This window comes from Carcharhinus amblyrhynchos, chromosome 6 (genome assembly GCF_965287045.1).
Source record: "Carcharhinus amblyrhynchos chromosome 6, sCarAmb.v2.hapA, whole genome shotgun sequence".
In the NCBI taxonomy this organism is placed as follows: domain Eukaryota; kingdom Metazoa; phylum Chordata; class Chondrichthyes; order Carcharhiniformes; family Carcharhinidae; genus Carcharhinus; species Carcharhinus amblyrhynchos.
This window is the reverse complement of record NC_137329.1, coordinates 12,301,766-12,315,142: the sequence shown is the minus strand read 5'-3', so window position 1 is coordinate 12,315,142 and position 13,377 is coordinate 12,301,766. Positions and strand designations below refer to the sequence as shown.

The window sequence follows — 13,377 nt, the reverse complement described above, 5'->3', positions numbered from 1 at the left end:
ATCTTTGGACTGTGGGAGAAAACTGGAGCACCCGGAGGAAACCCATGCAGACACGGGGAGAATGTGCAAACTCACGCTGGAATCGAACCCGGCCCTGGTGCTGTGAGACAGTAGTGCTAAACATGCTGCCCTAAAATCAAATCGTATCACATAATGATAATGGTTATCTTAGAACAGTACCAAAATGATTCCTAGAGATTGTCGAAAACTGTTAAAATCAAGGGAGAAATAAACAAATCTTGGTTCAATCTGAAAGTTGGTGTCAGTGAGTTGATGCTTCTCAGTGTGCATCACTGAAAACCCCAAGACTGAAAACAAGGAGAAATCATTAAAAAGATGTGAACCTCCAGGTCGATGCTATTAATCTTGCTGTAAAAACCCTTGAAGTAGAAGTGTATTTTTGACAAGGATCACGAGGATGACTAAAAAACACTACTGGCCCTGAATATCCAACTAATTTGTGGAAAGATAATTTTTTTTTCAAGTTTGATAAATAAGTTCCACATATTTTAATTTCTTTGTGATATAATTTATCTTCTACCCTATTCCTACGTGTGTCCCAATCACCTATTCCATTGGTTGTGTAATATGAATGAAAAATGAATGCATTCAGCGATGGTTACCTCCTGGTTTGCTGCCTGTGAGAATGCTGCAATGCAATTGACTTGGTGGTATTACACCTGCTGTGAGTTGGTGCCAGATCCCAACTGACATCAGGGAAGGGGTAGATCGGTAGCACACAAATGGCTAGATCTTTGTGGGTAACATTTTTCACAGTTAGTGGCAAGTGCATTCATAGAACATAGAACACTACAACACAAACAGGCCCTTCGGCCCACAAGTTGCACCGATCACATCCATACCTACCAGGCCATAGAACTATCTGTAACTCCTAATTCCATTAAATCCCATAAACTCATCCAGAAGTCTTTTAAAAGACCCCAGCGAGTTCGCCTCTACCACCGACAGCAGCCGATTCCACTCACTCACCACCCTCTGAGTGAAAAACTTACCCCTAACATCTCCTCTGTACTTGCTTCCCAGCACCTTTAACCTGTGTTCTCTTGTAGCGACCATTTCAGCCCTGGGAAATAGCCTCCGAGAGACCACCCTATCTATTCCTTTCAACATTTTATAAACCTCTATCGGGTCGCCTCTTCTCTCCAGGGGGGAGAGACCTGGCTCCCTCAACCTGTCTTCATAAGGCATGCTTCCCAATCCAGGCAACGTTCTTGTAAATCTCCTCTGCGCCCTCTCAATTGCTTCCACATCCTTCGTGTAGTGAGGAGACCAGAACTGCGCACAGTGCTCCAAGTGGGGTCTGACAAGGGTCTTATAAAGTTGCAGCATCACCTCCGGACTCCTAAACTCAATCCCTCGATTAATGAAGGCCAGTACACCATACGCCTTCTTGACCACAACCTCCACCTGCGAGGCCGATTTAAGAGTCCTATGGACCCGGACCCCAAGATCCTTCTGCTACTCAACACTGCTAAGACTCCTACCCTTGATATTGTACTTGTTCATCCCATTGGTCCTGCCAAAATGGACCACTACACATTTATCCACGTTGAAGTCCATCTGCCACTTCTCCGCCCAGTCTTGCATCCTATCTATGTCACGCTGCAAATCCTGAAATCCCTCCAGACCATCCACAACACCACCAACCTTCGTATTGTCTGCAAACTTACTAACACATCCCTCCACTTCCTCATCCAGATCATTTATGAAAATGACAAACAGCAAGGGTCCTAGAACAGATCCCTGGGGCACTCCACTGGTGACTGACCTCCATGCAGAAAAACACCCATCCACAACCACTCTCTGCCTTCTGCAGGCAAGCCAGTTCTGGATCCACAAGGCCAAAGCCCCTTGGATCCCATGCCCTCTCACCTTCTCAAGAAGTCTTGCATGGGGGACCTTATCAAACGCCTTGCCGAAGCCCAAGTAAACCACATCCACCGCTCTTCCTTCGTCAATGTGTTCAGTCACATTTTCAAAGAACTCAACTAAGCTCGTAAGGCACAACCTGCCCTTGACAAATTCCTTTGTTACTGGCTGTAAAATCTGGGTCAGGGAGACAATGCTGCCTCTGGCTCTGAGTGGTTCAAGTGGCACTTTCTGACAAGGCTTGAAAACATTTCAAAATAAATAGTTTGTGACTGTAACACCGGGACACGTTTAATGAATGGAAAGGAGATGCAGAGCGTTCATTCTCCGTGTCGGGGCTTTGAACTGTTCTTGGTGTGGGGAAAACCTCTAAATCTAATCTAACTGGTTTCAAATAATGATCATAGTTAACCAAAAATGAAGCCAAGCATGAGCAGGCTTAAGGTAGCCCTGAAATAAATAAAATCAGGTGCTCTTATATACAAAAGTGCTTGAGTTCTTGACATCAAAATGATAAGAAAAATCTGCCCTGATTTGGATGGTTTGTGTTGGTGTGACAATCTGTAATGAAGATGAAAAGCCACATATGGGTTAAGGCAGAAGATTTGCAGACATCCCCAGCAATCCTTTCATAATGTGAGTGTGCAGTGAATACTGAGCAAGTGAACGCTGCCCTAATTGGCCTAGCATTGGAGTCTCAGATGCAATGAAACATTGTAGTTCTCACTAATTTGCAGTTGACATTGCTTCCTGTGAGAGTAAGCATTACTTTAGATATGGAAGGGTGATCAGGTGACCATACAGAATTGGAACCCTTCCAATTAAGTTGTCTCGATAAAGTGCACTAAGAGATTGGATGGAAAAAGGCAATGACAGAAAAGACCTGGGGACCAGGATAACCTTTGTGACATTAGTGTACCTTTACGAAGGATTGTTTTTTTAAAAAATAATGTTTTCTTAGCTCATAGCCTCAGCTGATATCATTATTATTGCCATTGGGCTACCAGATGAGTTTTATTGCTCCTTAAGTGGCTTGGGTGGGAGTTGTTTGTTTTTACATTGGGATTTTTTTGTAACTCTGCACTGTTAGAAGAGAAAAAAAAGTTGGTTGGCAGGTCAGGTGACAGAATTCTTTTCATTTTCAGTTTGGAGCTCCACTTTGTTTTTTAGAAGGGACAGCTAGCTGAAAACAAGTGGTTTCTCTCTCTCCCTTTGGAAATTCTGCTGGTTATCTGAAAGCAAGGTCTTGCCTTCCTGCAGTAAAGAATCTGTGGTTGGTGGCTTGACCAGACAATCTCTCCCTGGGGTTCTGAGAAGCTGTTTTGACTTCAAACTGTTCGGAGTAAATCCAGAGAATTGCAGACTTCAACCAAAGGACTCAATTTCCAGTGTCACATGAGCCTTAGACTTTGCTGTATTGTTTAGAGGGTTTTGTCTATTGGAACATTTTGGTTTTGATTGGGACATCTTAGAAAAATTCATTAAGGGTTACACATTATGGTGGTTGTTTTGTTTTTTGTTTGTAAATGATAGAAATTCTTGCTCGCTTTCTTACTCTACATGTTAAATATATTCTTAAATAAACTTGGATTGATAAAAGCTCCCTAGTAGATCATTTGAATCATACCTGAAGTGAAACCAATCCTAACTAAATTCAAGATGCAAAACTTCTGATCCAAGTGGGCTCCATAAAATGCTTTGGAGTTACTGACCCAAGCCATAACACCTTTGAAATGTCTTGTCTTAGAATTCATGTCATTCATACAGCTGAGGCATTATGACCAAGATTTGGAACTGGGCCTCCCATCTCCAATTCTGGCATAAATATTGGGAGCAATTCTGTTGTCACCTGCCCACCTTGCCTGATTGCCATTAGGTGGTCAATTGGCTCAACGGGACTTAAGCCTCCAGTTAAGAACAGAGTCCTGCCTCCAAGTGAAGACCTGCCAGCCAATCAAGCGACTGGAAGCTGTCTGGCCCTAATAGTGCCAATGGCAATTGTTGCTGGGTGCAAAGGTAGGTGGGGGGAGATGGTAGGTACCACTGGGATCAGTCCCTGGTGAGGAATGGGATGGGAGGGCAACAATGGGGTAGGCAGAGAAGGAGGCGAGGGGAAAAATGAGGAAGGCATTCAGGACACCTCTGAATAGAGTCATAGATGTTTACAGCATGGAAACAGGCCCTTCAGCCCAACTTGTCCATGCCATCCTTTTTTTTAAACCTCTAAACTAATCCTAATTGCCCACATTTGGCCCATATCCCTCTATATCCATCGTACCCATGTAACTGTCTAAATGCTTTTTAAAAGACAAAATTGTACCTGCCTCTACTACTACCTCTGGCAGCTTGTTCCAGACACTCACCACCCTCTGTGTGAAAAAATGGCCTCTCTGGATCCTTTTGTATCTCTCCCCTCTTACCCTAAACCTATGCCCTCTAGTTTTAGACTCCCCTACTTTTAGGAAAAGATATTGACTATCTGTGCCCCTCATTATTTGACCTCTATAAGATCACCTCTCATCCTTCTATGGTCCAGAGAAAAATGTCCCAGTCTATCCAGCCTCTCCTTATAACTCAATCCATCAAATTCCGATAACATCCTATAAACCTTTTCTGCACCCTTTCTCGTTTAATAATATCCTTTCTATAATAGGGTGACTAGAACTATGCACAGTATCCAAGTGTGGCTTACCAATGTCTTGTATAATTTCAGCAAGACATCCCAACTCTTATATTCAGTGTTATAACCAATGAAACCAAATATGCTGAATGCCTTCTTCACCACTCTGTCCACTTGTGACTCCACTTTCAAGGAGCTATGAACATGTACCCCTAGATCTCTTTGTTCTGTAACTCTCCCCAACGCCCTATATTAACTGAGTAAGTCCTGCCCTGGTTCAATCTACCAAAATGCATCACCTCGCATTCGCCTAAATTAAACTCCATCTGCCATTTGACAGCCCATTGGCCCAATTGATCAAGATTCCATTGCAATTGGAGATAACTTTCTTCAATATCCACTCGGCCACCAATCTTGGTGTCATCTGCATGGTCCAAAGGACGGGTAAAAGAGGTGCCATCTCCTTGCCAGTCACCAGCCCGCTCGGTGAAAGATGCCAGACTCCACACATTGGCTCTGCGTCCACGTGCTACAGGTTAAATGTCAGCGGCAGTGGGACAAGGCTCTTCGATGGCTATTACTTGGCCTCAACTGGCAGCCAGACATGTTGATGCCTCACTCACTGTAAAACCGTGGTAGGGTGGGTAGGTGCCCGGGATACAATTTTGCCCGCTGCTGCTATTTAGGTGGGACGCTCAAAATAGCAGAGGTAATTTTGAGGGAGAAAGAAAGGCAGCATCTCATACTTATTCAAGACAGTTATTTATTAATTGGTTAACACTCCAAGCATAGGAACAGAAGTCATGTCTTGGAAAAGCTTGTAATTAAAAATCAAGGCTTAGCGATTTCTGGCATTTGTTCAATGTGCACATCCTGCAGAATATGCATTTTCTTCGTCTATACTGAATTGAATATGACTGCTGTGTGTGCGCGCGCGCGTGTGTGTGTGTGTGTGTGTGTGTGTGTGTGTGTGTGTGTGTGTGTGTGTGTGTGTGTGTGTGTGAGACCAAGCCAAAAATGGCAAAGAAATCCTCCGATAGCAACAGCTCTCGCAAAATAATCTCCTGCTCTTCACTTTCCGGATTTTAATGGGCCATTGTGTTCCTCTGAAGTGTTGACACAAAAAAACTGTCCAATTAACAAGTCGGAAATTACTAACAGCAACTGTCAGGTTATCGGTGCACACGGATGGGGGTCGGTTAGCTCAGTTGGCTGGATGGCCTGCTCGCGATGTGGAGTGACACCAACTGCGTGGGTTCGTATTCCTGTGTCGGCTGAGGTTATTCATGAAGGGCTCCACCTTCTCAGCCTTGCCCCCTTGCCTGAGATGTGGCGATTCCCAAGTTAAAGTCATCACCAATGAACTTTCCCTTGTCAGTCTGGGACTATGGTAACTTTACCATTCGCATGTCAGGAAGAAAGCAGGTTTATACCTTTTGGAAATCGCTCAGTATCATAGAACAAGAACAAAGCAAATCATAGCACAGGAACAGGCCCTTCGGCCCTCCAAGCCTGGACCGACTATACTGCCCGACTGAACTACGACCCCCCCCCGCAACCCTTCCGGGCAAATGATTATGCATTATTTCAAGCTATCATGCATTATTATTTTCAAATCCTCCATCTTTGTCTACAGCTGGGATTCTCCAGTCCCGCTATTGTGAACAGAGGCAGAACGCTGAATTCTCCATTCTCGCTGTCACAGCAGTGGAGTGTGCCAGAGTAGAGAAACCCAGCTGATTTTTCCGATATTCTCCTTTCTGCAACCATGAGGAATTTGTAGAGGGTTTCTTATTGGTTGAGGGGTTTGGTACAGATGGACGACCTACGAAGAAATATGTTTGCTTGTCATTTGAACCGGAGGGGTGGTGAACGGAAGGGGGTTGGAGGGCAATCATTAGGGTGGGCAGCATTGGTTGCCACTAGGCAGGGAGAGAGGCAGCCTTCAACAGTCAAGCACAGTTGTGCCTAGGATCAGGAAGGTATTGATCTGGAGAGGCGGCAGGTATATTTTAAGCATTTAACTTGCTGATTGTAGCCTGCAGTTGTCCCTTTAAGCACCTCTGTTATGCCCTAGTTTTCTTGAGCACAGTTCGGGCCTGCTGCCTCACGGTAACTGAAATAACTCCTCAGAGGCCGGTGTCCTTTTACCAGATTCCCTTTATTTACGCTCTTCCGCTCCCAAGAGTGCTTCAGGTACACAGTCAGAATCCAGAGTGCCAGTAGCTCTGATGCTCCTCAATGTATATACAAAGGCGAGACTCCCCGATTGGACAGGCAATCATTACCTCAATCAGGGAGCCATAACCAAGAACCCACCTCATGGGCCTTGTTGAGGTCATTACACCAACCCACTATTGCAGAGGGCATTACATACAGGTGTTAGGCCTCTCATAGGAGGCAATGGCCTAGTGGTATTATCGCTCGACCTGAAACTTAGCTAATGTTCTGGGGGCCCGGGTTCGAATCCCGCCACGGCAGGCGGTGGAATTTGAATTCAATAAAAAAAAATCTGGAATTAGGAATCTACTAATGACCATGAAATTGCCAATTGTCGGAAACAACCATTTGGGTCACTAATGTTCTTTAGGGAAGCAAATCTACCGCCCTTACCTGGTCTGGCCTACATGTGGCTCCAGAGCCACAGCAATGTCGTTGACTCTCAACTGCCCTCTGAAATGGCCTAGTGAGTCACAAAGTTCAAGGGTTACTGGGGATGGGCAATAAACATTGGCCAGCCAGCAATTCCCATGTCCCACAAATGAATAACAACAACATCTGAATTTGGAAAGAGCCTGTGTCAGGCATGGATCATGGATGGCGATATTTATATATTTTTTTGCCTACTCCAATATGGTGGGTAGATGCTTCTGGCTTGTAATGAGCAGGGCATATTTGAAGATTAACACCCAAAGAATGCTGGACCATCCAATTTCTCAGCCATCACTTTGCAACACAAATTTGAATAAAGCAATTATAGGTTTCCGATTTTTCTGAAGAGAGTTCTCCCTTGGATGGCCATTTTAATAAGGTTACGCATGGCTAGTGTTTCATAAACCTGCTGTACAGCATGATCTGCATTGACACAAAATGGTTTTCGATTCACAGAACGTAAACCAGATCGTTTAATTGCAAAGTTCCGACTTACTGAAGTGTTGTGGGACCATCTGCGGAAGATAATCTTATATCTCTTCAGCTGCACATGAGCTCCTTTTATAATGGCAGTCTTGGGCAGCACAGTGGTTAGAACTGCTGCTCCATAGCACCAGGCACCCGGGTTCTATTCCTGGCTTGGGTCACGGTCTGTGCGGAGTTTGCACATTCTCCCTGTGTTTGCGTGGGTTTCCCCTGCATGCTCTGCTTTCATCCCACAGTTTGAAAGACGTGCTGGTTAGGTGCATTGCTAAATTCTCCCTCAGTGAACCTGAAATAGCGTCGGAGTGCGGCGACGAGGGAATCTTCGCTGTAACTTGTGACACGAATAAATAAACTTAAACTTTATTTAACTGCCAATGGAGAAAATGCTGGAAAGTCTCAGCAGTGACAAAGCTTTGACAAAGAGTCATCTGGACTCGAAACGTCAGCTCTTCTCTCTCCTTAGAGATGATGCCCGACCTGCTGAGATTTTCCAGCTTTTTCTCTTTTTTTTGTTTCAGATTCCAGCATCCACAGTAACTCGCTTTTATCCTTTATTTAGTTGCATGATTGCAGTAAAACGAGACGCGAAGACAATACTGCGAGGGAGTGCTTTTCAATGACCGTAAAGATTGTTTCAATCATGCTTGAAATAAATATAATGAACATGATGGATATGAGCGTTTTTGATAGGACAACTGTTCCGCTGTTTTGCTTGGCAATTCAATCTCCCCCGACATTTCAGCCAACGGGGCATCCTCAGTGTGATTCATCCGAATGGCGCACTCTTCAATCTATTGTTTTCCCTTTGTGACTCTGGGTAACAGAGCCTGCAGGCCTGTCCGTCAGCACACTTGAGCAACCTCCTTTCTCTCCTGCAGAACGTGACGAATGTGGAAGTGGACAGCACAGCTGTCACGAGATGGCAATTTGCACAAACACAGTCCGAGGCCACCGATGTACCTGTAAGCCTGGCCACGTGGGCAATGGGACCATCTGTCGAGGTAGGAATCGCAGCTGCTCTGGAATGAGGCGCACGTTTTTGATTGCATGTTCATTTAAAAAGTGTTGACGTGTCCGTCCGCATCCAGGAGAACGCAGGGCTGGAAGGCGCCAGGGCTCCCACGCTGAAGTAAGTCTCTTCGAGAAATACCGCGCGCGCGCGCGAACTTTCAAACAATTTTCGTCTCAGTTGGCGGGTTTTTTTCCCTGTCTCGGAACAATTGCTCCGACTTCAAAAATCCTGGAAGGTGTCAAAGTTGGGAAAGCGTCATTCTCCGTGAATCAGTTCTATTCCTAAACAGCAGAGTGTTTGACCTCTGAAAATGACTCAGTGGTCCTCCGATTCTGCCCACTCTTATCCTGCTTGGAGCAGCGTGATGAGATGTTCTTTTCCCTATCCCCACCAAAGCCTTGTAATTCTGAGTGGCAAAACTGAAACCAGGGTCATTATAAGTTCATAAGAGCAGGATTAGGCCATCGAGTCCACTCTGCCATTCGATCATGGCTGATATGCTCCTCATCCCCATTTTCCTGCCTTCCCCCCATAACCCCTCAACCCATTACCAATTAAAAATCTGCCTAACTCTTCCTTAAATTTACTCATTGACACAACATCCATCACACTTTGGGGTTGCGAATTCCACAGATTCACAACCCTTTGGGAGAAGCAGTTTCTTCTCAACTCTGTCTTAAATTTGCTACCCCTTATTCTAAGACTGTGACCTCTCGTCCTAGAATGCCCCAAAAGAGGAAGCATTAACTCCATATCTACTCTATCCACACCTTTTATCATCTCAATTTGATCTCCCCTTATTCTTCTAAATTCCAGACAGTTTTGGCCTAATCTGTTCAATCTTTCTTCATACGACAAACTCTGGAATCTACTGAATCTCCTCTGAATTGACTGCAATATCACTCCATCTTTCCTCAAATAAGGGGACCAAAACTGTGCATAATACTCCTGGCATGGTCTCACCTGGTTTAGGTGAAGGAAATCTCTGTAAATCTGCCCCTTCCCCAACACCCCCGGTGATCTAAGATCGAAGCAACTCCAGGATGTTGACCGTGCGCACGGTATCTGTTCATTCACTTACTTTCTGTATGGTATGATCTCTGCCCCAGACAATGAGCGGTCCAACTCTCTCCTGAAGGCAGAAAATCTCAACAGATCTGACGGCACCTGTGGAAAGAGAAACAGAGTTAATGTTTCAAGCCCAATATGGTTCTTCAGTTCCGTCGAAGAGTCATGGACTCAAAACTATAACTCTGGGTGGAATTTTACCAGCACGTGCGCCCAAGGTTCGTACGATCCTACCCGAGGACAATGGAGAATGCCGTCCTCGAAGCGTCGCCTGCTCCCGAAATCGGGACAAGGGTGCCGGAAAAATTTCCAGCCTCTGTTTCTCTCTCCACAGGTGCTGTCAGATTTGCTGAGTATTTTCCAGCAATTCTGGATTTCGCTTCAGATTTCCAGCAGGATTTTGCTTTGGTTCAGTACATATCCCACAAACTGGCAAGATCTTACAGAGGCTAACAACCAACACTGCCCCCCACCCCAAATAGCACTTGTAACAATGTCCCAAGGCATTTAAGAAAATAACAGCATGAAATTTAAAATAAAAATAACAGTGACCCATGGAAGGAGATATCAGGATAGATGACCAAAAATTTGCTCAAAGAAGTAGCTCTGAAAGAGTTAGGTATTGGGCGGAATCCCTCCTGAGGCACCATGTTCAGTTTTAGGTTCCATATCTCGGACAAGACATGCCAGCCTTTGAAGAGGGCACCCGCACAGGGACAGCAGGGCTTAACGGACTTAATTATGAGGACAGATTGCAGGGACATGCTTGATATTGAAACTTAGAACGTCAAGTGGCAATCCAACTTCTTGTGGAGAGTGGAGTAACTATTTATTAACAGGAATAATTATTTGATTTGATTTGATTTGATTTATCACTGTCACACGTACTAATATACAGTGAAATGTATTGTTTCTTGCACGCTATACAGACAAAGCATACTGTACTTCGAGAAGGAGAGGGTGCAGAATGTAATGTGACAGTCATAGCGAGGGAACAAGAAAGATCAACTTAATACGTAGTAGGTCCATTCAGACGTCTGACAGCAGCAGGGAAGAAGCTGCTCTTGAGTCGGTTAGTACGTGACCTCAGACTTTTGTCGTGTTTTCCTGACGGAAGAAGGTGGAAGAGAGAATGTCCGGGGCGTGTGGGGTCCTTAATTATGCTGGCTGCTCTGCCGAGGCAGCGGGAAGTGTAGTCAGAGTCAATGGTTAGGAGGTTGGTTTGCGTGATGAACTACATACAGAACTATATACAGTGGGCCCGATTTTATCATTTTCATTCTAAGTGCTGAATCTGGGCGCAATTCAGAACCGACTTGGAAATCTGCTTTCAGGTCTCCCCGTACATACTTAGCTTGAAAAAAAAAATCGTGGGTCTGAATCGTGCTGTGGGTGGGGCTTAGCACACTCGAAATGATCGGAGCTCTGAACGGTGCACGCACAGTTAGAAAAACATTTGAAAAAGCCCGCCCGTATCAGATTGCTCCCGAGCCGCAAAAAGGCAGATAAAGTAGTCTGGGGGCGATGGCCCCCACAGGCATCACTGTCCCCTTATCCACCTACCCCCTCACTGTATAGATCGATCGTGACCCCCTGCCCCCTCCCCCCCCCCCCCACCCAACCAATCATCCGCAGAGTGGCAGTGGACCCCCTGCCCCCCTCATCCAACCCCACCATCTGGCCTCCCCACCCCCCCACCACCAGTGAACCAGTGAGTGAGTGATCGGGCCTCCCGCCCCCCCCCCCCCCCCCCCCCCAACACCAGAGATGCAGGATACATCTTACCCGCCTCCCGTCTCCCCACCCCCTTCAAACCAGAGAACGACCTGGCGTCATTACTCCCCTCCCCCTCCAGAGAATGATCTAGCCTCGCTCCGCACCCCACCGGAGAATGATCTGGCCTCCGTCCCTTCCCCTCACCCCTCCTCCCCTCAGAGGTACATCTGACCCACCTCCTCCTCCCTTCCCAGCCCCTCACCAGAGAATGATCTGACCCACCTCCCTCCCCCCTTCGCCCCCCTCCCCCCCATCACTGACCTGAGTCAGAGAGCCGTTTGAAGCTCTGAACTCACCTCTTCAGCAGCTGGAGCGCCTGAATCAGACTTTTATTCAGCAGGTCCATCTCAGCACAATTCCGGATTGGCGAATGCGGTGGTAAAGGGGGAAATGCTGATAAAGTTGGGCAGGCAGTTCATTAATTCAACTTAAGTGCGTGCAAATGCATTGAAGATGCCGTTGCGCCCGTTTCGGGCACGAATCGGATTGCGGCCATTGCCGGACCTCAGTAAAGTGGGCACAATATGTCGGGACACGAGGGTAGGGCCTGGGTGGGATTGTGTTCGGTGCAGACTCGATGGGCCAAAGGGCCTCTTTCTGCACTGTAGGGTTTCTATGATTCTACGATCTGCGTGGACGCGGGCACAGATGGCATTAATGGCCTCATGCCCGATTTTACCACATTTTCGCGCCCGAAAACGGTAATGGTAAAATCGGGCCCAGTGAGTGAGGAAGATGTCACCGATTACTTCGACTCGAGTGTCCAGGCTGTGTGGGAAACCTTGCGCTCAGCCCCAGGATTCATGCTCATTGGCGTGGCTGGCTAAACCAGTCACATGACCTTCCGGAACCTTCCCACAACTGTCCTCCACCCTTAAAGGGGCTCGCTGCAACACTAGTCAAAGCTTTCAAAATGTTGAAGGCCCTTGATAAAATCATGGAATCCCAACAGTGCAGAAGGAGGCCATTTGGCCCATCATGTCTGCACCGACACCAATCCCACCCAGGCCCTATCCCTGTTACCCCACATCTTAACCCTGGTAATCTCTCTGACTCTAAGGAGCAATTTAACAAAGAACAATACAGCACAGGAACAGGCCCTTTGGCCCTCCAAGCCTGCACCGCTCATGCTCCCAACTAGACTATTTGTTTGTATCCCTCCACTCCCAGTCTTAGCATAGCCGTTCCACGTAACCCGCACATCTTTGGAGTGTGGGAGGAAACCGGAGCACCCAGAGGAAACCCGTGCAGACGTGGGGAGAATGAGCCAAGATCAGGGAAGTTGGAGAAAAATGAGTTGAAGCGATTCAGGAAAAAAAGTTGGGGGGTTGGAGGGGGGGGCATGATCTTAAAACTGGAGTTCGGCTGTTGAGCAGAAAAGAAGCATTTTTTTTCCCACACGCACAAAAAAACATGGTTCAAATCTTGGGAGAAGATAAAACCTCTCCTCCAAATTCTCAGTCGATTGATATTTTCAAGTGTTGGGTCAAGAGGTTTTTGGTAGGTCCAAGGAATAAAGGGAGACAAATGAGACACAGATCAGCCCTGATTTAACAGAATGGTTGGAAGTATTGAGGAGCCAGAATGGCCTACAGTTTGCTTTTCCTTGTTCCCGTGTTGTAATGCAGTACTTTCCGTTTGTGGAATTGATGTCATTTTCCTCTGTCCATGTGTTAGGAAGTTAATAAGGTGAGTATCTGTTTTCTGCTTTTATTCCTTCGAGGGACCTCACTGTAAAAATGTGTGTGTGTGCGGTGGGAGTGTGAGCTTTTACCTGCAACGCAGTCTCCATTGATGGCCGAAAAGCAATTTCTTTGCAATTGTCACAAGTCAATCTTGGAGGAACTCTCGGCTGTTTCATGCCTTCAATTGA

At 46.2% G+C, this 13,377-nt stretch overlaps 1 protein-coding gene across 1 annotated transcript in view; it reads left to right on the top strand.

Annotated features, from left to right (window-relative positions):
• Window positions 1-13,377, top strand: part of LOC145343701 (protein kinase C-binding protein NELL1-like) — an 828,548-nt gene that overhangs the window by 500,063 nt on the left and 315,108 nt on the right. Inside the window, exon 14 of the mRNA XM_080189909.1 lies at window positions 8,527-8,649. Within this exon, the coding sequence (XP_080046035.1) occupies window positions 8,527-8,649 (123 nt within the window). The remainder of the gene's footprint in view (window positions 1-8,526; window positions 8,650-13,377) is intronic.